We start from the raw sequence: 22,917 nt of genomic DNA, 5'->3' as shown, positions 1-22,917 counted from the left end.
GTACAGAAGGAAACCTGTGTATGCTCCTTCAGGGAAATCAGGTCTGTAGGTGCTATTGAGATTTGGTTCATTTTCAGTTAATTGTTTTTTAAAAACAATTTTTATTTTCCAATTGCAGTTTATATTACATATATTATACTACTATAATATTTGTTTCAGGTATACAAACATAGTGATTAGACACTTAAATAACTTACAAAGTGATCACTCTGGTAAGTCTAGTACCCATCTGATACCGTACATAGTTATTACAATATTATGTTACTGTTTTTTAATAAGTGCATTTAGGTTTGGAAATTTCCCCCCTGAATGAGTAGTACCTTGGGCCAGCTCTGTAGAGTTTAACGTATAGTGCTGTATTATGTTTTGTTCAGAGAAATAGAAACCGCAGGGGGAGGAAAAGATAATTCCTAGAAAGAACTTCTTGTTTGAAGGAATTTTAGATTTTGTAAATTTAGTATCTTTATTCCACCTCTCTATTCGATCATCTCCATTGTTCAAAAACAAAGATTTATTCAAATTTCAGGAATATTTTTCAGTGAAAAGGGAAAAAATCTCCTGCAACGTGCAAGGACGCACGGGAGCCCTGGTGCCCGAGGCGTTGCTCGCTCCCCGCTGCGCTGCGCGAGGTGCGGCCTCTCCTGTGAAGGGTCCTAAAATACTTGCACGGTTTCCGTTTTCTATTATCGGTTGCTTATCTGAAGCTGCGAATTAATGTTTCTTTTTATCTGATTTCATACGAAGCATTAAGTTAACTTACCCTGGATGCGAGAGGTCAGGCTTTAACTGAAAGAAATGCAGAAGAAAAGTATGAGTTTAATACCTATTCCTTGAGCATTCTCTGCTGATGTTACTGTGCAGCTGCCTCAGAAACACTGCCGTTGCTTTTATGATCACGTGCACTCTTGCCTTGATGCTGAGACGTGTGGAAAGAGGTGGTACTATCTGACCTGAGTGTGAAAACGTTGAGGACTAATAATATAAAAATCCTGACTTTTATTTTTAAATGGAGTTATCAGCATTATAATAAATGAATACAAGCCAGTATTTATGGAATCCTTTCTGTGAGCTAGATATTACACCAAGTACTATTTGTATAATGTCTGATTAAGTCTTCACAACAGTTTCATAGGCAGAAATTGAGGTAAAGAGAGTTCACAGCTGGTAAGTGGTGGAGTCTGTGTTTGAATCAAGGCCATTCTGCATGTTCTTTGGTAGTGCTAGAGAAGGAGAAACTGACAAAACTGCTGTTTCTAACAAGGAGGAATAAACCATAGTTTTGAAGTGTCCTACACGTTTAATGTAGTTAAACAGATATGATGCATAATAGTACCATGTGAGCTTAAATAAATCCCTTAACTTCTCTGGTCCATTACAGTTTGTAGAAAAATGTATCAGCAAAAATTTTTGGTACATGCCTGTGAGACTTTCAGTCATTAATAAAAGCTAATTTAACCAATAAAGACGTTATTTTTTCCATCCTGTTAATGCTACTTGCAATTTCAAGTTTAACTTGTAGATATTTCCAGTTTAAAAATATCTTATATAGAAGTACATGTGTGTGTAACCATTTGAAACAAAAGCTGTGGTGATTTTACTATTCTCACCCCTACTGAAAAGTTTTGTTTTCCTCAAACCAAAACAAATAAAAATTGAAGGTCTATTTTTTTGCCTTTTCTGCAGTAATTAAAATTAATACCAGCTCTTACACCGAGAAATCATTGTCATTTGAGGGGTAGCTTTGAAATGAAAAGTTCACATGTTAGAAGTATGTCATTTGAGATTTCACACAAGTATCTCATTTGAGATTATCCAGTCCAAGAACCAGGTGTATGAAATTGGTTGAACAATGAAAAAAGATATTATGTATCAGAGCCACATTACATATGTAATTTACTTCCAAGAATTTGACTGAATATGCTCTGTAAAACAATATTGTTGAGTCTGAAACTGTCAAGGGTCTGACATTTTACTCTGCTTAAAATCTAACAAGTCAGCTCGCTACAGTTATAGACAACTGCACACTCACACTCTAAAATAAAAAAATGAGGTCTCTGTGTCAGAGATTAGACCTTTTATTTACTTGTAGAGTAACTTGGGTTGGTTCCCTGTGCCCCAGTGTCCATGGGGTGATGCACTGAGAACCAGACACCTTAGGTGTACAGTGAGTGGCATGTTGTACCACAAGAGACAAACTCTGAAATTAGGAAACTTGGAGCTTACACAAGATGGCTGGCCCTTTGTCCATTTGCCTCTCTGGATATGGAGAGAGGGACCTTGGCTGTGGAATGTAAATAGATTCCCTGGAAGGTGAGGGAGAGAAGGAAAGGGCTCTATTTCATAAACATCCTGGGATGTAAACATACGGCTCTTGGGAGAGAGGAAATTCTTCCCTCTCTGGAGGGCTCCATGTTTAGGGTTGCTGTTCAGTCGCCCTTTAACCCGGCGCCAAAGCTGTGGGCTTAGAAAGTCCTGACGATGCAGAAATGCAAAAATACCCGTGAAGCATTGTTCCCTGGCAAGTATATGTTCTGGAGCGAGCATCTATAAGATGGGAGATGTGAATTTGCTGTCATTTCCCATGTGTTCATCATGCTGTGGGCATCTCTGCGCTGAGGATGATTCTAGTGTCTGAAGGTGAGCAAACCAGTCACTTAATCTGGTATTCAGTATTAAAAATATTGGTAATACCAAGTATTTGTGACTGTGAAAGAAACTAGGTATTCATAGACTCTTTCTTCATCTTCTTAAAGCGTCCCTTTGGCATATTTTGCAATGCTGGTTTGGTGGAGGTGTATTCTTTTAGCCTTCTTTTGTTTGGGGAACTCCTTATTTTGCCTTCCATTTTAATGGAGAGCCTTGCTGGGTAGAGCAGTCTTGGTTGCAGGCTTTTGCTTTTCATTCCTTGGAATATTTCTCACCATTCTCTTCTGGCTTGTGGTGTCTGTTGAGAAGTCAGCTGCTAGCCATACCGGGCCTCCCTTTTATGTTACTACCTGTTTCTCCCTTGCTGCCTTTAGGATTCTGTTTGTCTTTGATATTTGCCATTTTAATGATGATGTGTCTTGGAGTGGGCCTCATTGGGTTCCTTTTGAATGGGACCCTCTGTGCTTCCTGGACTTGTGCGACATTTTCTCTCCTCCAGTTAAGGAAGTTTTCCATCATTACTTTTTCAAACGGGTTCTCTATCCCTTGCTCCTCCTCTTCTCCTTCTGGTATCCCTATTATAAGGACATCATTACATTTTAGGTTGTCCTGCATTTCTGTAAATGCTTCTTTGTGCTTTTTGAGTCTTTTTTCATTTTCTTGCTCTTTCTGGGAGCTTTTTTCTACCTTATCCTCCATCTTGCTGATTCGATCCTCTTCTTCATCTAGCCTGCTTTTGATTCCTTCTACTGTGTTCTTCAATTCAGAAATTATATTCTTCATTTCGTCTTGTCTCTTATTGATACTTTCTGTGTCCTTTTTCATGCTGTTATAGTGTGCAAGTAAGTTCCTCGTAGTTTCCCTGCAGATTTTTGTAATTCTCTCTGGGCTCACTGAGCTCAATGAGCTTCCTTAGAACCATTGTTTGGAACTCAATATCTGATAGTTTACTTGCCTCTATTTCATTTAGTTCTCTATCTGTGGATTCTTCCTTCCCCTTTGACTGGGGGGGGTGTTTCTTTGTATTCCCATTATTTGTGAGACTCTTCTTTTTTGCTTCTGCTTCTTAAATTGATCTGTCTTGATTTCCTTTGTGGTGTGAACTTCTATGGTAGGAGACCGCTGTTTTTAATTTCTGGATCTACCTCTGATGATGTGAGATGTAACCCTATCTGACCTTAGGCAGTCTGTTTGAGACTTCCAGAAATCTACTGTCTGTGGCTGTCTCCTTCAGCTGTTAATCTAGTCACTCTGCATTCAGCAGGCCAGCTTAGGACACCACAGGGCAGGACAGAGTACCTCCTGGGGGCAGGGTTATTGGGTTCTCTCACACTGCTGCCACTCAGGGGAGTGGTCCCTGCCTGAGCAAGATGGCTGCTGCTGTTTGGGGGAGGAGTCAGCATCGGGATCCCACTAGCTACTCTCTCAGTTCTCTCCCTAAAGCCTCCATCTCCGGTCTCTCTTCAAGTGTCTCTAGACCACTCTGTGCCCCCATTAGCCAGGGATCTAGTATTTGTGGCTTCTACTCTGTACTCAGCAGGCCAGCTTAGATACCATAGGGCAGGGCTAAGTTCCTCCTGGGGGTGGGTCTATTGTGTCCTCTTATTCTGTTGCTGCTCAGGGGAGTGGTCTCTGCCTGAGCAAGATGGCTGCTGCCATATGGGGGATGAGTCAGCGTTGGGATCCTGCTCTCTATCTCTCAGTTCTCTCCCCAAAGCCTTTCTCTCCAGTTTCCCATTAAGTGTCTCCAGACCACTCTGTGCCCCTGTTAGCCAGGGGTCTACTATCTGTGGCTGCCACTCTGTACTCACCAGTTAGGCTTTAGCACTGCCAGGCCAGGGCAGAGTCTCTTCTGGGGGCGGGGCCATTGTTTCCTCTTGCCCTTTGCCGCTCAGGGGGAGTGGTCTCTGCCTCAGCAAGGTGGCTGCTGCCGTATGAGGGATGAGTCAGCACTGGGATCCCGCTAGCTACTCTCTCAGTTCTCTTCCCAAAGCCGCCTTGCCCAGTCTCTCCTCAGGCGCCTCCAACCCACTCTGCCCCTGCCTTTGCTGGAGACCAGGGTAAGTGGCTGCAAATAAAAATGTATGCGTTTGCCTTTTAAATGGCTCTTTGCATCTTCAGTCGCCCGTCTCTGGCAGAGAGCAACCTTGCTGCTTTTCGCAGCTGGCTGTTATCTGTGTCCTTTTTAGGCTGTGATGCTGTACGCTGGAGATCCCCACTTATGGTTTAGATCCCACTCTTTTCAAGAGGATCCAACTGGCTTTTTCAATATCCTTCTGGTGCTGCTGCCCATGGGCACCCCGCCTGCCTTCTCTAGTCTCTACCATACTCCTTACCAGTTAGGTTGTGCTAAAGCTGATTCTTCTGTTTGTCTGAGGTTATAAGGCTCCTCTCTTGCTATTGTTCAGTGGTTTGTTCCAGGTGATTTCTCCACAATTTAGTTGTAATTCCAGATTGTTCCCAGAAGGAGTTCAGTGTGACTTTTACTCACTCCTCTGCCATCTTGGTTCTCTCCACTTGACATTGTCAACTCAAGAGTTTTAAAGTAGTATTTTCACTGTTATATATTAGGATGTTGATGGTGGGTATGAGTGAACCACATAATAATTGTGAAACAAATGAGTTTTTATTTTTCCACATCTACTGTAAGCTACAGGGGTAAAGGAAACCTTACAAACTCCAGAAGTATGTCACAGTGAAATTGCAACCGTAAGAGAACTAAATAAAAATGAATAAAAGAAGAGAACTTTTTCTGTGCCCCATTTGTAATCTGTAGATTAGGCTTTGCTGAATAGTTTTTTATGTGGGTGGGACGATGTATTATAATTGTACCCTTATTTACAACCGATTTCCATGCTCCTTGTTGAAAGAAGAGTTTTCTTAATATTTGAAGACTTTCTGAGTTGAGTTTTATTTTTAAAGATTCTAACAACACTAATTGCAGATTGGTTTCCATGGTAATAGAAAAGTGAATTCAATATAGGAAAAATAACTCCAAAAATAGATTTGTAAGGAATGTAGAAGTATGGGACTTGGAAATTCTGTTTTCCATTTCTTATAGACAAAGCATTAAGATATTGTTAAGTTGAAGAAAGTAAAAATAATTGAAGTCATTACATTAATGTATTCTGTAGGCGAATGTAGCCTAAGCATTTATAATGTATACTCTGGGAACATGTGGTTTAGATAGTGTATGAAGCATTGCTGTTCCGACTTGTGCATTGGATGTCTTAAAACCCACAGCCAATTCATTCAGAATGGTTTTATTGAGTACCTTGTAAGACATTCTTTCCTCAGGGGAAACAAGCAATATACCAATAAACTTAACAATAGTGTAATACATGTTTTAAGAGTGCTTATAGGTATTCAGAGTCAAGAGAAGTTCTTTCCTGTGGCATACAAGGAAGTCTTTATTAAAGATTGAGTAGGTTTTGGCTATGCAAAGATAGAAGTGAAGAGCATTTAGACAGAGGAAATTAGCTTAGACAAAGGTACCTGGAAAGGAATGACATGAATGGCTTAGAATGATTATGGGAAAAAATGTGGTTTACGAGATATTTGGAGAAATGCCAGTCTTCAAAGCTTATCTAAGGTTCTGGACTTTGTCTGCATTTAAGTTACTTTCTTAGTAGGAAATGAGAAAGTATTGAGGGATTTTGAGAAGAAAGTGCCATGATCAATGTTTAAGGGAAATAGAGGGAGATCAGTTGTAAGACTACTGTAATCATAGAGTCTTCAGTTGTCTAGAGTCCAGATGCTTTTAGACTCAGAGCTGGGGAAGCAGCAATGGAGAATGAGAAGAAGGAAACAGGTGTGAGAGGCAAGTGTTAGGAGACAGGAACAATTAAGGAATCAAAGGTTGAGATTAGATCTTGACCCCGGGAGTATAAAAGGAAAGCTTGTGTGGAGAGGTGGAGTGGTAGAGGAGGCTGAGATGATTAGGTTGGTTATGATATTTATTTACTTTGGGAATGAAGGAGGAGGAAGACACTATGTGAGGAAAAATAATGTATTTAGTTTAGAAAATGAGTATTATATTCCAGTGAAACAATATTTGTTTATTCAGTCATTCACCAAATAATTAGTGATCCTTACTTAAACTGCAGATACTTTTCAAGATGTTTGGGTTAAGCATACACCTATCTCATTTTTTCCTTATATACAGTAGTCGGCAAAAGTAGGTTTATAGTTGTAATACAAGTAAGTAATACAATAATTAATAAATAATACAAGAATAAACTCTTGTTTGACATACAACTGTAAATCTATTTTTCTCCATTTTTATATTATGGTTAAAAAATCTGCCAAATGTGTATTACAGAAGAGCAGTTAGATCTTCTAATCACCAGTCTTGGAAGTTCAAGAACATTTTTTTCTCCACATTTTATTGGTTCAAAGAGTTGTAAGTGTAGCAAAAATTTAACAGAGTGGGGAGCCTCTATCTCTTGATGGGAAGAATAGCAAGTTCATACAGGGAGGCACTGAGTTGTAGCTTCCTAATAAGTCTTGATATCTGGTAGGCCTAATCTGACTTCAACAAATTACCTTGGTTATTTTGGGCTATTGTTTTTCCCATATATATTTTAGGTTTCCCCTGACAAATCCTGTGAAGAAAAAAAAAAGTTACTAACATTTTAAGAAATGCATTTAATATATGGGTTAATTGAGGGATGATTATTGCATTTACCATAGTTAGTTTTTCAAAAATAATTTTGATGTATTTATGTCTTCCTTCACACTTTTCAGTAATGTTTGGTAATTTTTCTTGATAATCTGCACTTTTTGTTTGGTTAATTTTAGGTACTTTCTAGTTTTTATTATAGTAATGTGAATGAGATATTTTTTAATTACATTTTAAAAGTAGATTTTAGTAATTATTGAAATGGTGATTTTTTCACATTAAAACACTTTTAGAGAGATTTATTGAGGTATAACTCATAGACCATAAATTTACCGTATATTACAGAATATAAATTCACTCTTTTTTAGTATATTCACAGTGTTGTGCAACCATCACCAAAGTCTAATTTTAGAACATTTATTTTACTCCAAAAAGAAACCCTGTACCCATGATCAGTCATAACCTTTCCCTTCCAAACCTGTGGGCCCTCTCCCTCCCATGCGGCTCTGGGCACCAGTGATCTACTCTCTGTCGTTACAGACTTGCTGATTCTGGACAGTTCACGTAAATGGAATCATACAGTATGCTTTCTTTTGTGGCGGGCTTTTTCATTTGGCATATTGTTTTCAAAGTTAAGATATAGCATGCATCAGTACTTCATTGTTTTTATCATTAAACAATGTTCCATTGTCTGGCTTCACACTGCATTTTATGCATTTTTAATTTTGCATTTTAAATTTAATACATCTGAGAGACTTCTGCTTTGGGGAAGAAGGAGTAGACTGTTAATTTTTCTGGGTTTTTTTTTAATCATTTTATGTGTATGACTCAGTCACATTAAGTACATTCACATTGTTGTGCAAAAATCACCACTGTTCATCTCCAGAACTTTCCATCAACACAAAGTAAGGAATTACGAGGACGATTCAACATATGAAATAATTGATCAGTATAATACACTACATTAACTGAATGAATGAAAAAAAGTCCCACATGTTTACCTATGTTGATGCAGAAAAAACATTTGCCAAATTTAGCACCCTATCATGGTGAAACCATTCAACAAACCAGGATACCAAATATGAGAAACCCATAGCTAACATGATGTCAGTGGTGAAAAACTGAAAGCATTTTCCCCTAAAATCAGGAGCTAGGTGAACATGGTACTGGATGACCTAGGCAGAGCAATTAGGCAAAAAAAAGAAATTGGAAAGAAGCAAAATTATCTCTGTTTCCAAATGAAATGGTGTTATATGTAGATAATCATAAAGATTTTACAAGAAAACTCTTAGAAATAATAAATAAGTTCAACAGAGTTGCAGAATGTAAAATTAACAATCATGTGTCAGTTATGTTTCTATACACTACAAGGAACCATCTGAAAAAGAAAATTAAAATAATTCCATTTACAGTACTATCCAAAATAATAAAACACTTGGGGACAAACTTAAGAAAGGTGAAAGACTTGTACACAGAAAGCTACCACATGTCACTCAAAGAATTTAGACAAATCCTAATAAATGTAAAGACATTCAATTTTCATAGATTGGAAGATTTCATATTGTTAAGATGACAGTACTATGCAAAATGATCCACATCTGTAGTGCAATCCTGTCAAAATTCCAGTGTCTTTTTTTTTTTTTTGGTGCAGGAATAGAAAAACCCATATTATAATTCATAGTAATTCTCAAGGGACCCTAAATAGCTAAAACAATTTTGAAGGACAGAGTTGAAGAACTCACATTTTTCAGTATCAGAGCTTACCATAAAGCTAAAGTCGCCAAAACAGTGTGATAACTGATAGAAGACAGACGTATGAATACCAGCAGAATAGGCTAGAGAACCCCAAAGTAAACCCTTACATTTATGGCCTATTGGTTTGCAGTGAGGTTGCCAAGTCCACATAATGAAGGAAACAACGACCTTTGAACAAATGGTGCTGGGAGACTGGGTATACATATGCAAAAGGATGATGTTTGATTCTTGCCTTAAATCATGGTGTAAAGATGAACTAAAAATGGATTTAAGACCTAAATGTGAAAATGAAAACTGTACAACTTAGAATACATATCAGAAAATACAACATTGGATTTGGCGAGATTTCTTTGGTATGGTACCCAAAGTAAAGGCAAAAAAAAAAAAAAAAGATAAATTGAACTTGATCAAAATTAAAAACATTTGTACATCCAAGAACCCTATTAAGAGTGAAAGGCAGCCCAAGATTGTTTTTTCTATTTCTGTGAAAATTATGATCTTCATCCTTCATTGTGGTGTATCGCATTTATTGATTTATGTACGTTGAACAATCTGTGTATCTTGATCATGGTGTATGATTTTTTTAAATGTGCTGTTGAATTTGGTTTGCTAGTATTTTGCTGAGAATTTTTATATTCATCATAATCAGAGATATTGACCTGTAATTTTCTTTTCTTGGAATTTACTGGCTTTAATATCAGAGTAACGCTAGCTTCTAAAATAAGTTTGTAAGTGTTCTCTCCAGTTCATTTTTATGGAAGAGTTTGCCAGTGCTTGGTGTTAATTTGTCTTTAAACAGTTGGTAGAAATCACTACTGAATTCATAAGTTGAGGGACTTTTCCTCTTTGGGAGAGGTTTTTGATTGCTGATTCAATTTTCTTGTTATTCGTTCAGAATTTCTATTATGATTCAGTCTTGGTAGTTTATGTGTTTCCAAGAATTTATTCATTTTGTCAAGGTTGTCCAATTTGTTAATGTATGAGAAACTGTTGATAGCATGATCCATTGTATTTCTTCAGTGTCAGTTACAATTTTTCGTTTTTCATTTATAATTTTGAGTCTTGTCTTTTTTTGTTAGTCTAATTAGTCTGTCAGTTTTGTTTTAATCTTTTCAGAAAACCCAACTCTTAGTTTTATTGATCATTTTTACAGTTTTTGTGGTTTCTAGTTTTATTTATTTCTGCTCCGATTTTTGTTATTTCTTTCCTTCTAACTTTGGGTTTAGTTCGTTCATCTTTTTTCTAGTTCTTTGAGTTGTAAAGATAGGTTGTTTATTTGAGATTTTTAAAATATTTTTTAATTTTATTTATTTTTTTAATGTAAGACTCTAGTGCTACACTTCTCTCTTAGAACTGTTTTTATACCATCTCATATGTTTTGGTATGTTATGTGTCCATTTTGGTTTTTTTTCCTAGATTTTTAAATTTCCCTTTGATTTCTTGTTTAATCTATTGGTAGTTCATGAGTATATTGTTTAATTTTCACATATTTGTGAATTTTCTAGTTTTTCTCCTGTTACTGATGCTAGTTTCTTACCATTGTGGTTGGAATACATACCCGTTATGATGTCAGTGTTCTTAAATTTCCTGAGACTTGTTTTGTGATCTAACATGTGATCTATTTAGAGAATGTTACATGTGCATTTGAGAAGCACGTGTATGGTGCTGCTGTTGTACGGAGTGTTTTGTGTATGTCTGTTACGTCCTTTTACCTGTAGCAGCAATTTTCAACTGGTGTGCCACGAGAATTTTTAAAACATGTAATACCTGACTTAGTTAGGGGCACTGACCTGTTTTCTCTTAGGGGGTCAAAAAATGACAACAGCTCACACAACAATATCTGTTCAGTGTGAATGAATCAAAATTATACCTTTTGTTGTCAGATTGGCAGAAAATATATTTTCTTGGTGTGCTGTAGATATTTAGTAATTAGTTTATGTGTGCCATGATATGAAAAGGTTGAAAATTGCTGATCCTACAGCAATTCCTTGTTGATTTTCTGTCTGGATGATCTGCCCATTGTTGAGAGTAGGGTAGTAAAATCCCTCACTGTTACTGTGTTGCTGTTTATTTCTTCTTTCATTTCTGTTAATATTTGCTTTATATATTTAGGTTCCTGATGGTGGGAGCACACTACTATTTCACTGATACATATCTTCTTGATAAGTCAACCCTTTTGTCTTTTTATAATACCTTCATTTGGGTGTTGTGACAGTTTTTGACTGAACGTGTACTTTATGTAATATGAGCATAGTCATCTCTCCAGTCTTCCGGTTTTCATTTGCGTGGAATATCTATCCCTATCCCTTGACTCGCAGCCTGTATATATCCTTAAAGCTAAAGTGATTCTCTTTAAGACAACTTACAGTTGAATCTTCTTTGTTATCTATTTAGTCACTCTGTATTTTTTGACTCGGGAATTCAATTAATGTACATTTAAAGTCATTATTGATAGGTCAGGGCTTCCTAGAACCATTTTGTTAGTTGTTTGCAGTTTGATTTTTAGGGTCTTTGTTACTGTCTTCATCTTTTGCTGTCTTCCTTGGTGATTTGATGACTATTTGTGGCATTATGTTTTGATTCCTTTCTTTGTCTTTTGTGTGTGTCTTCTGCAGTTTCTCCCTTTATGCTTACTATGAGATTTACATAAAATATCCTACAGCATTCTATTTTAAGCTGGTAACAAGTTAAGTTCAATCGACTAGAAAAACCTTGCTTATTTCCTCTTTCTCACATTTTAAAAAGGTTATTGATGTTATAGATTATGTCTTTTTGTATTATGTATCCACTTAAAAATTATTGCAGCTGTATTGTTTATTTTTAAATTTTTATAGTTGAGAATAAAGTGGTGTACACATCATTACATTATTATTCTGAATTTGACTATTTTTCATCTTTACCAGTGCGTTTTATCATTTATGTTTTTACCTTGTTACTTAGTACCTTTTTATTTCAGTTTGAAGAACTTTCTTTACAATTTCTTGTAAAGCAGATTTAGTGGGGAACTTCCTCAGCTCTTATTTGTTTGAGTCTTTATTTCCTCTCCCTCTTTGACAGGCAACTTTGCTGTGGAGTGTAGTTCTGTTTTACATTTTTTTCTTTCAACATTTTGAACATAACAGCTCACTCTCTCTTTGCCTACTGAGTTTCTGCTGATACCCTTATAGGGTTCCCTTGTATTTGAAGAGTCTTTTCTCTCTTGCTGCTTTTAAAATTCTGCCTTTTTGGGGGTTTTTTTGTTTGTTTGTTTTTTGTAGTTTGATTATAATGTGTCTTGGTGAAGTCCTATTTGGATTGCATATGGTTGGCCTATTTGTATTACATATGGTTGGGGATGTTCGGATATTCATATTCTTTGAATTTGTGATGTTTTTAGCCATTTTTTTCTTTAAATAGGTTTTCTGCCCTCTCTCTTCCCTCTTTTCTGGGTTTCTAGTAATGCATGCCTGTTCATTTCCCTACATTCCATAGTCTTTCTTCACTCTTTTTCATTCATTTTTCTTTTTGCTCTTCTGCCTGGATAATTTTGAGTGACCTGCTTTTAAATTCACTGATTCTTTCTGTTACTTGATTGAGTCTACTGTTTAAACTATCAGTTGTATTTTTTGGTTTAGTCATTATGCCCTTTAGCTCTGTAATTTGTACTTTTTAATGGTTTTTGTTTCTTTGTTAAACTTCTCACTTCCTTAATTTCCTTTGGTTATCTGTGTTTTCTTGAATTTCATTTGACTTCTTTAAGGTGATTATTCTGAATTCTCTGTCAGCTCACAGAGGTCCATTTTTTAGGATCCTTTTTTGGATTTTTATTTGTTACCTTTGGTAGTGTCATGTTCCCTGATTTGTCATCATCTTTATGTGCTTGCATTAGTGTCTGTGCATTTGCAGTAGTGGTCACCTCTTCCAGCCTTGACGTGTTTGTTTTGGTGGAGAAGACTTAAACCAGTCATCCCAGCTTGTGGTTTTGAGTGGCCCCTTGGTAGCTCCACTGGACAGGTACTGGCCCAGAGCGTGTCTGCCTCAGGCCGGCCTGTAGCATGTGGGTTCTTGACTTCGTGTGGGAAAGATTTCACAACACGAGTCCAGGTGACTGTGAGAGGACATTCAGTAAGGCTGGGACAGTGAAACAAAGAGAGGACGTAGGGTAGAAGCAGCAGCAGGAGAGCCTGGGCGGTGCTCTGCTCGGCTCCCTAGAGTCACCGTGGGAAGGAAGTCAGCCACGGCGGAGCTGCTCTCAGCTCACTGGAGAGCCAGAGAAAAGGGGGCCCTGGAGACAGGATCGGGGGTGAGCCCCAGTCGAGCTGCTGCTGCTGCCTGCTGCTCCTCCGGCTGCAAGTCTCCTCAGGACCCATCAGGTCTCGGAGGAAACCGAGGTTTGTGCGCGAGCAGGGGCATGGGTGTGCTCTAGGGCGAGCCTTCCCTGAGCCTTAGTCCTGAGGGCTATTTGCATTTTTTTTTCTGTGAGTGAGAATCATAGGGGAGGGTTTCAGCAGAATATTCATCAGCTTTCCAGGTGCATTTTAAATATGCTGATGCATCAAAACGGGCGCATAGCGGGTTTTGGGAATATTCTTTGGTTTACTACACTGTTTTACTTTCGGTCTTGAGTCTTCCTGGCTTTTAATGAGGCATTAGTTATTTGTTCCCCTGACTTCAGCTGTCCTTGGGTTTAGCTGGCACAAATGACATTAATTGAGTCCCTGTTCTCTATCTCCCAAACCAGGGAGATTTAAGCTCTGGATTCTTTGGTTAGGGAGGAGTGGTATAAACCATTTGCTCTCCAGTGCCTTTGGCTAGGGGAGATAAGATCTTGTGATTCACCAGCTGGCGGTGACTTGCTGACTGTTTGGCCTTGTTTTATTTTCTTGTCTCAGTTTCCCCATTCCACTGCCCAGGAATTTCCTGGCTTGTGACTCCCTGGCCTCAGTAGTATCTGCGGGAAGGTGGGCTTGCTGCAGGGCCTTCTGGGCTGCTGCTGATTGTCTGAGGTTGTCAGGCGGGGTTGCTGGCTGGACTTCACCCTCGGGCAGGACTGCTTGATGGGCTCCACGACTGGGCCGCGCTGCATGCTGGGCTCGTAATTACCACTGGTCAGGTGTGGCTACGGACGGCACCCCCTCCTCAGTTGGCGCCACTGACTGCGTTGGTGTTCAGGCAGGACTGCAGGCTGGGCTCTGCGGTTTGGTGAGGCTGAAGGCCGCTCTGTGCATGTGGGTGGGATTACAAGTTGGCTTTGGGATGGTGGGTTGGTGCCCATAGGCCTTACCATTCATTCGTGTGGGGTAACTTGCTGGATTCCCCATCTAGGCAGGGCTGTTGGTCAAGAGTGATCACAGACTGGATTCCCGGGATGGGCAGGGCCAAAAGCAGTGCCTTGCAGTGAGTGGGGTGTGACTGTAGTTTGGATCCCACAGTTGGTTAGGATCGCTGGCTATGCTCAGGGGTTCATGGGGCTGTCGATTGGAGACTCCAGTTGGGCAAACTGATGATTGTGCCTCCGGCCTTCCATGGCCACCATTTCGGCTCAGGGCTTGGGCAGAGCTGTTGGCTGAGTCCTCTCGTTGGGCAGTGTCACCAGTAGGGACAGGGTGCCACTTCCAAGACCCATTACTGGTTGCTCTACACCGAATCCCCCTTCTTTGTCACTAGGTGACGTCAGAGGGCATATCCCTGCCATTTCCCCTATGTTTCCTGGGGCAAGATAGAGGCCTTGACATTTGTGTCCAAACACCGGGGAAGCTGGATGTCCATCTTGGGCTTTTTTTTTCCTACTGGAGAAATCATGTTCCCAGGGAATCCCTCTTAATGTGATTCTCTGCTGCCCTGGAAGAGGGGCGAGGCCGTCAAAGTGAAGCCCCTTCTCTTACCTTTTTAATGCGACTTCTCTCAAATTTTTGCTCCAAGGGTTTACTTTGGCTTCACCCCAGGTTCTAGTATTTTCGCAGAGGCATTCTTGTTAATGGGTAGGTGTTATTCCTCCATATTCCTAATATCTCTTCTGAAATAACCTCTTCATGTGTTTTGCTTTTTTCTTCTGAGATTTCCGTAATGTAAGTTTTGGTTCTTTTTTTTTTAATCCTTACCCGAGGATATTTTTTCATTTCTTTTTAGCAGTGAGAGGGGAAAGTGGTGGGCAGAGGGAGAAAGACATACAGACAGACATCACTGTGAGAGAGAAACGTCCTTCTCACATGTGCCCCGAACAGGGATCGCATCTGCAGCCTGGGTACCTGCCCTTACCGGTGATCCAACCCACGACCTTTCCATCTACAGGAGGATGTTCTAGTCAACTGAGTCACACCTGCCAGGACAAGTTTTGGTCCTTTTGATGACCAGATTGACTAAGGGTCCCATAGCTCCCTTAGGCAATTTGCACTTTTAAAAATTCCTTCTTTTTGTTCTTGTTGTTCTTTGGACTGTATAATTTTATTTGTACTTTCTTTAAATAAGTTGATTTTTCTTCTTGCCCAGATCTTCTGTTGATCCTTTCAGTGAAATTTTTGTTTTAGTGATTTGTCATCTCCTGAGTTTGTGTTTGATTCTCTCTCGTAGTTCTCTTCATTGTATTGTTTTCCTGCTTTTTCCTTTAGTTCTTTGAGATTTCTTTGAGCTCTTAGAGTGTATTTTAGATAGTTCATTTAAACTCTACTTAAAGCCCTGTATCTGGACTTTCCAGAGACAGTTTCTGTTGTTTTATTTTTTATTTTTCCTGATAATAACCCCTGTCTTCATACGTCTTATTTTTTGTTTTTGTTTTTGTATATGTTGTGATTTTTTTTGTTGCATACTGGATATTGGAATATTACAGTGTGGTAATCCTGGAAATCAGATTCTATACGTTTCTAGAGTTTTGTTGTTTTTGTTCATGAAGGCTGTAGTTGTGTGGTTAGTAACTTTTCCAGATTATTTTTGCAAAGACTATTTTCTGTCATAGCTTCTCAGTCAATTCTCTCTTCTTTTAGCTCGTGTTGAGGTAGTAATTTTTTTTCCAGGTAATTCCTTGAAAGCGAGGAGCTAAAAATAAACAAAATAAATACTTTCTCCAGTCTTTGCACATTTTCTTTGTGTTGGAGCACTCATTCAACACTAAAGATTCGTTAGAGGTTAAAGGTTAGGATGTTCTTACATCTTTTGTACGCATGTGCTCTGCCCTGGACACATTCATGGGTTTTTGAATGCCCTAATTTCACAAAGAACCTCTCTCCTCAGCTTTTCCTCCTGGGTTTTAAACTGTTTTATGTCTTAGCTATAATCCTTTGCTCCAGGTGACTGCAGATGTCTTGGTTACTTTACAATATTTTTGAACAATGCTGCTGCTTATTGTCCCTGAGTCAGTTCCAAATGTAATGAAACAGGTTTGTGTCTTGCAGCAGTTCCTCAGGTCGTCACCAGACAGATTGGAATAGATAACAGACTCGGTCATTTGCTAATAGTGTCCTACTTCTTCGGACCCAGGGACCAGGGTCCCACGCTAGAGAACTAGAGTTGCCTTCCGCAGGAGCGCTGCTGTGCTGGGCGGGGTCGGGGGTGGGGTTGGAGCAAGGGCAAGTAAAGATGCTACAATGCTTTCCTGCAGTTTTTAAGTTGGCTTTTTTGATTCAGTGTTCTTACGGTGTTGTAACCTTTTACTGTTTTCTAGAGCAGTGAGAAAATGGATTCTGAGAGTTTTTAGTTTGTTTTCCCATGTTTCTGTGAAGGGACTAGAGTCTGGAGCTGCCTACTCCACTGTTTCGTTGACACCATTTGACCATGGTCCTTTGCTTTTAATTTTATTCCCCACCCCACCCCCCATATCTCCTTGCCTTAACTTGGAAGGGAAGCTCTCTCCTTCTCCTCTCTCCCCTCCTCTGCCCAGGTCTGCTTAGGAAGATTGATTTTACTTATATTTTTTATTTCTGTTGTAGTTATTGACATTTAAAATTCTTACCCCCCTCCTCATGGTTTAGAAATTATGGTTCTTCAGTTCTTTTAGTGGCTACAATTAAATTTTAACTTGAATATCTAATTCTCAGCCTAAAGTTTATCAGTATCTCTACTTCTCTTAAGCAACACTAGTACTTGGGGATGTTTTAACTGGATCACTCTTTCTTGTCTCTCATACTAGTGTTGTCTAGGATTATAATACCATCTCTTTATCTTCTACAATTTATCATTTTTTATACAGTTAAAATTTATTTTGATGAAATACTTGCTAAATTCTTTGCTCAGTATTTCTACTTTCCATCTTAGTTCTTTTTCCTGGAATCTGTTTTTTCTTTCTTTAGTGCATATTTTAGAAGGTTAATTTAGTGAGAACTTGATGTTGGAAGTTCAAAGTTTTTATTAATCAGAAAATGCTAATTTTTTTGCTCTTATTTTTTTCTTGTAGTTTAGGTATGAATAAAATCTAGGATAATTTATTTTCCTTTTTTAGAACTATTAAGATAGTCTCAAACTTCTTTCACCTGTTATTGTTGTGAATAAGGTGTTTTATATTTACTTAAATATTTACCCCGTTCTAGTTATTGTTTATTCCTTTCTGCATTTCTGGTTTTTTTTAATCTGGTACTATTTCCCTTCAACCTAAGTTGTTTCACCTTTCTTTCTTGCATTGGTCTGTTGGAAGATGATGTCTCTTAGCTTTTATCATTTGTAAATGTGTCCATGTTTCTTAAATTTGTTAAGGTTATTTTCATGGGATATAGATTTAACACTCTTTTCCTTCACCTCTTTAAAGATGTTTCCTTTTCTCTTATGTCCTTCTTTCTGGTGAGATTTCAGCTGTCAATCATATTTTTCCCCTTTATGTAATATTTTTTTAGCCTACTTTAAAGATTCTGTCTTTTTGTTGTTTAAAAGTGTGATGATAATGTGTCTAGTATCGATTTTTAAAATTTATCCTATTTGAGGTTCACTACATTTCTTGAATTTGTTAACTGATAGTTTTTACCAGTTTTAGAAAGTTCTCTTCTGATTTCACCAAATATTTCTCTTGTTGTCTGTCTGATTTTCTTCTAATTGTCCAGTTGTACATGTAGTTGTCTTTTGGCATTCCCTCGGTGATCTCAAACATAGTTATTTTTGGCTATTCTTGTTTTTATCTTTTTGTATTAACTTGATAATTTCTAATGGACTCTTTTCAAGTTTACTGATCCTTTCACCTGCTATGTCTAGTTTGCTATTAATATCAGATGTAGTTTTTATTTCCAGCATTTTATCTTGAATATTTTTGTAGTTTGTCTCTGCTAGATTTTCCCATGTGCTACATATTATTATCTTTTCAACTTAATTTTAGAATTTCTATCATAATTTACATTCTCTTTATTATTTCAGTATCTGGGCCATTTGTGTCTCATTCCTTTTACTGTTTCTTCTCTTGACCATCAGTCACAATTTCTTACTTCTGTGTGCGTTTGTAATTTTTTATGCCAATTATGTAAAGTCAGTAAATATTTACCTCCAGGAATGGGTCTATCCCTTCTTCTTCTAGTCTGTTAAATTGTTATATTAAATATGTCAGTCATGTTTGATTGGGGGTGGGAGGAGCTGAGTGAAGCTGACCTGTAGCTTATACAGATATGGCCTTCTGGCAGCTATAGTTTATCATTTAAATATTTTGAGTGTAAGTTCAAGAGGGTTTTTTTTGGTTTTGTTTTTTTGCTTTTTCCTATCAAGAGGAGTTTAAAATGGGCGCGATGTCTGAAGATCTCTTTGTGCTTTACAGCTAAGCCATTAGGTTTCTGAACTGATGGAAAACCCACTTTCTTTTGCCCATCTCCGCCTTACCGCCCAGTTGCTAGTTCTCTTGTTCTCCGGGCTTTGTCCAGCTCTCTGTGCTGAAACAGCTCCTGTTCCCTTCCCCAGCCTGGGTCTTGGTAGCTGCCGTATGTTCTGTGAGGTCGAATTGCCTCTGTAGGGTTTTTCTCAGCTTCTCTGGGCCACCAGATGCCTTCAGTTGCTGAATGTCCGGAGTGTCTAGAGTGATCTGTTCCGTTGTGCTTCCGGGCTCTGCTCCCCATCCCCAGCAGTGAGCTCGCCGCCCGCTGCACGGGGAGGTAGCGTGCGCTTCCCGGGTTTGCCCCCCTCGGTTCTCCTGCAACTCGTTCTCCTGCTCTCCCTCCTGCCTTTGGTCTGCTGGCCTCGTGCGTGCGCTTGGTGAGTGCCTGTGGGAATCTGTTGGTGAGTGGGTGTGCACGCTCTGTTACGGGTGTTCCTTGAATTTTAGTTTGTCACTCTAGTCCACCTACCGTCGGTTGTAGGTTTGGCCGGTTTCTCCCTCCCCTGTCTAAGGCAGATTCTTTTTCCTCTGGGGTCTTTTCCAGGCTATCCAACACATCCATCAGCCCTTTTGTCTCATAAAGTATTGTCACTTTCTGCAGCTTAATTTATTTAGGTTTCATTTCCCCCCTTAATTTTTTTATTAAAAAAATGACTTTGTGATTAATTTAGCTTAAATTGGATAGTGTGAGAATGATCATTATCTCTTGTAAACATTTCTTACCTAATACCAGGAGGTATTTTTAAAATTTTTCCTGTTACACTGCTTTCAAAAACAGAGAATATATCTTCAAACCATATATTTCTTATAACATTAACTGTAATAATAGGTAACATATATTAAGTACCTTCTGAGTGCCAGGTACCTTGGTGAACACTTCAAAGGCAATATCCCATTGAATACTCACAAACTTGAGAACAGGTATTATTACATCATCTCCATTTTCCAAATGAGAGATTAAGTGGGCAGGTCAATATTATACAACCAGTTAGTGACACTTTTGAAATCAGGGTTGTCTGTTTTTGGAGCAGAGTTTGCAAATTCCCATTTCTAGTGAGGGCAGGTATGTAAGATGAACGAGTGCAGTGAGTAGGGTATAAAAAATAAAGCCAGCAGTACAGTGAACGACGGTTAACATTCATCTAGATACTGGTGGAAAATGGAGTAATGGATTCCGTGGCATAGTCTCTTGGAGGACACATTCCAAGGGGACGGTCGCTTCTCAGCTCCAGCCAGTGGTTGTGTGAAAGTACGGTCCGGTATTTCACATTTCCTGACTTGTCAATAGAAGCCAGAAACTTGTATCTTTCATTTGAAAACACTCAGTTTCTAAATGCTAGTTGGTGGTTCAAAAAAAAAAAAATCAATCCAGTGCTCAGGCCTCCACGGTGAGTCTGAAATAAAGCATCTCCGTAGGGCCAGCTTGTGTCCCGGGCAGCCAGCCTGCCGTCTCTGCCGCAGAGCCTGAGCGCTGTCAGCTCCCAGGCTGCGCTGCCGCTCCCGGCCCCCTTGGTGTCTTCCTTTCCCCTGTGCGCTCCAAGTTCAGAAAGGGAAGGCCTGCTCTTGAATGAATGTATTTTACTTACTACTAATAGGATATTTTTTAAAATCCTGAATTCTTTATCTGCCTTAATGTAGTAGAGTTCTCTTATAAGGCATATCGTATATTAAGATTATGCGAGAATCCAAGTATTACTGAGTATTTAATTCTTGTTCATTAATCATGTCTCTCCCTCTCTCCTGCCCTTTCTTCTTTGACGCAGCTTTCACTTTCAGAAGAACAGAATGACATAACGAAAAATGGCTGTGAATCTAAAGAGCTGGTCTACCTCGTGCACATTGCTTGTCAGGTAATTTTGTGGTTGTGTTTTCCATTTCACATAAAATTGAGTAAGAATTATTTTGAGGGACTATTACAATTCTTTCTGTAATGAGTTTCTCACATTGCCTAATAGAATCCACAGAAAAATACGTGTACAATATTGAAATGAAATTGGACTATGAATGACTATTGTTAAGAAAAGAAAATAGATGGTATCCTTTTAAAAAGAAAAATAATGTGTTCATATAATACTAAGTGGAATGCACAGTTTGGTACTGCAACTTGCATATCTGTCTGCATTTTCAGAAAGTTTTTTAAGGTTTCAGACACTTGTGAATAAATAAGAGTTAATATGGTAATATAGATGTTTTATTTTATTCTTCCTCCTAGTCATTTTGATATTTCTATATGTACTTAGAGTTGAGACAATTTAAAAGAATCAGTTCTATAGATATTTAATTTATAAATGTAAATGAAAATTCTTCTTGTAAGAGTAAGGGAAATGCATTGTTTATAGTAGGATAATAAGAGCACATATGATAAAGAAGCAGGCTAAGTTGTCTCTGCCTCACATTCTCACTTTTCTAACCAAGATGGTAAGTTCCACTGTGGCGTATCAATATAATGTGTGTATGTTTTAGAACTGTGCTGTATCTTGATGCTTTGTACTAGAGCTTTTTCTGTGGGTAACTACCATGGCTTGCTTTCATTTATTTTATTTTTTATTTTATTATTGTTTTTAAATCCTCACACAAGGATGTGTTTATCAATTTTAGAGGAAGAGGAAGGGAAGGAATCTTTGATGTTAGAGAGAAATATCGATCAGTTGCCCCCTATATTCACCCCGACCCAGGATTGAACTCACAATCTAGGTATATGCCCTGACCAGGAATCAAAGCTACAATCTTTTGGTGTAGGGACGATGCTCCAACTAACTGAGCCACCGGGCCAGGGAACCATGACTTGCTTTTAATGAGATTTAAATTATGTCATATATAGCATTGATTATTTCTTCCATCATGTAATCAGTTATAGTTTATTTAGTCTGTATTCATTGAGCTTTCTCCCTATTTTAGAATTAGCCATTGTAAAGCAAGAGTTTTCAAGGAAAACTTTCTTATATACAGAGATTTTAGTTTTCTTTGGGAGAGAGTAAGATAGGGGTATCTGTGGTTCCCCGCCCCCCCCCCCCCAGAAAGTATTATTCATGTACATGAAGTCTAAAATTAAGTAGCCTGGAAAAGTCTGATGCTTATCTCATATGGGAAATACTTTGTCTTGGTGAACTTACGGAAAACATTTCATAATTAAGTGCTTTTATTTATAGATGTCAGAATATGTTATTGGAAATTGATTTTACTTTTATATAAGATGTCCAAAGTCACTTATTGTTTATCCATGTTTTATTGCATGTCATCTCAGTTCCTTTGAGGAAGTAGGTAGCTCTAAGTTTCATGTCATATTTCATAAAAGTTTTCTACTTGGTGAGTTAATTTTTAAGTGAAAATGTTAAGTGCTCTTATGATGAACCTTTACTAACAGATGACTATAAAACATATCTTTATCTAGAGTACATGGTTGGCATATCATAATGAATTTAATCCCTCTACAGCCTAACACCTTTTAGCATCTTCTCACTGTTAATTTCCATGTGTTCTGACAATGCAGATATTTTTATTCTCTTAAGCAAAACACAATGTCACAAATATCTCTGCTGTTTTTTAAAAATGACTTTCAAAACTTATCCTTGGTATTTTGATACCATACATTAGAATGTGTAATTGTTACTTGGTTGTGCTTCCATGAATAGTGACCTAGATAGTTAGGTTAATTCCTGGTTGTAAATATCTTGTTAGGCCGCTTACCAAATTTTAGGCTACTCGGTACACTATTTATTACATCAAAACAGTAATTTATTGCATTGTAACAATGCCGTCACACTTCTCTGCCTCCCCGTAAATAGTCATTGATGCATTCCCATGGCTTACCTCCTGTATTCTTGGATAGGTGTCAGCCATAAACCATATTAAATGAGAATCATATATTTTTTATAGCTACAGAAGACTCACAATCAAGCCCTCTAATTTTGCAAATGAGGAAATTGAGGCCCAAATTACTGAAGTGGCTTTCCTAAGCTATATGAAATCTTAGCAGGAGCTACTATAAAGGCTTCAGTTTTCTGATTGCCCTTTTTTCTTGCATCTCCTTGGAATTTGCAAGCAACAGAGTTGAGAGATTGTTTACCCTTCAGATGAGGTCATTACACACTGATGTAATCTGTCCATTCCAAAACTATGCATGTATTTCATATTTTTGCTA

General features: G+C 38.3%; 1 protein-coding gene across 1 annotated transcript in view; it reads left to right on the top strand.

Moving 5' to 3' along the window:
- Nucleotides 1-22,917, top strand: part of ARHGAP32 (Rho GTPase activating protein 32) — a 183,221-nt gene that overhangs the window by 49,446 nt on the left and 110,858 nt on the right. The window contains exon 5 of the mRNA XM_054579450.1: nucleotides 20,540-20,626. Coding sequence (XP_054435425.1) covers nucleotides 20,540-20,626 — 87 coding nt within the window. The remainder of the gene's footprint in view (nucleotides 1-20,539; nucleotides 20,627-22,917) is intronic.

Source organism: Pteronotus mesoamericanus, unplaced genomic scaffold (genome assembly GCF_021234165.1).
Source record: "Pteronotus mesoamericanus isolate MK-2021 breed Mesoamerican mustached bat unplaced genomic scaffold, CSHL_Meso_final contig_53, whole genome shotgun sequence".
Lineage (NCBI taxonomy): Eukaryota > Metazoa > Chordata > Mammalia > Chiroptera > Mormoopidae > Pteronotus > Pteronotus mesoamericanus.
Note: the sequence above shows the minus strand (reverse complement) of the source record. Positions and strands in the feature narration are given on the sequence as shown.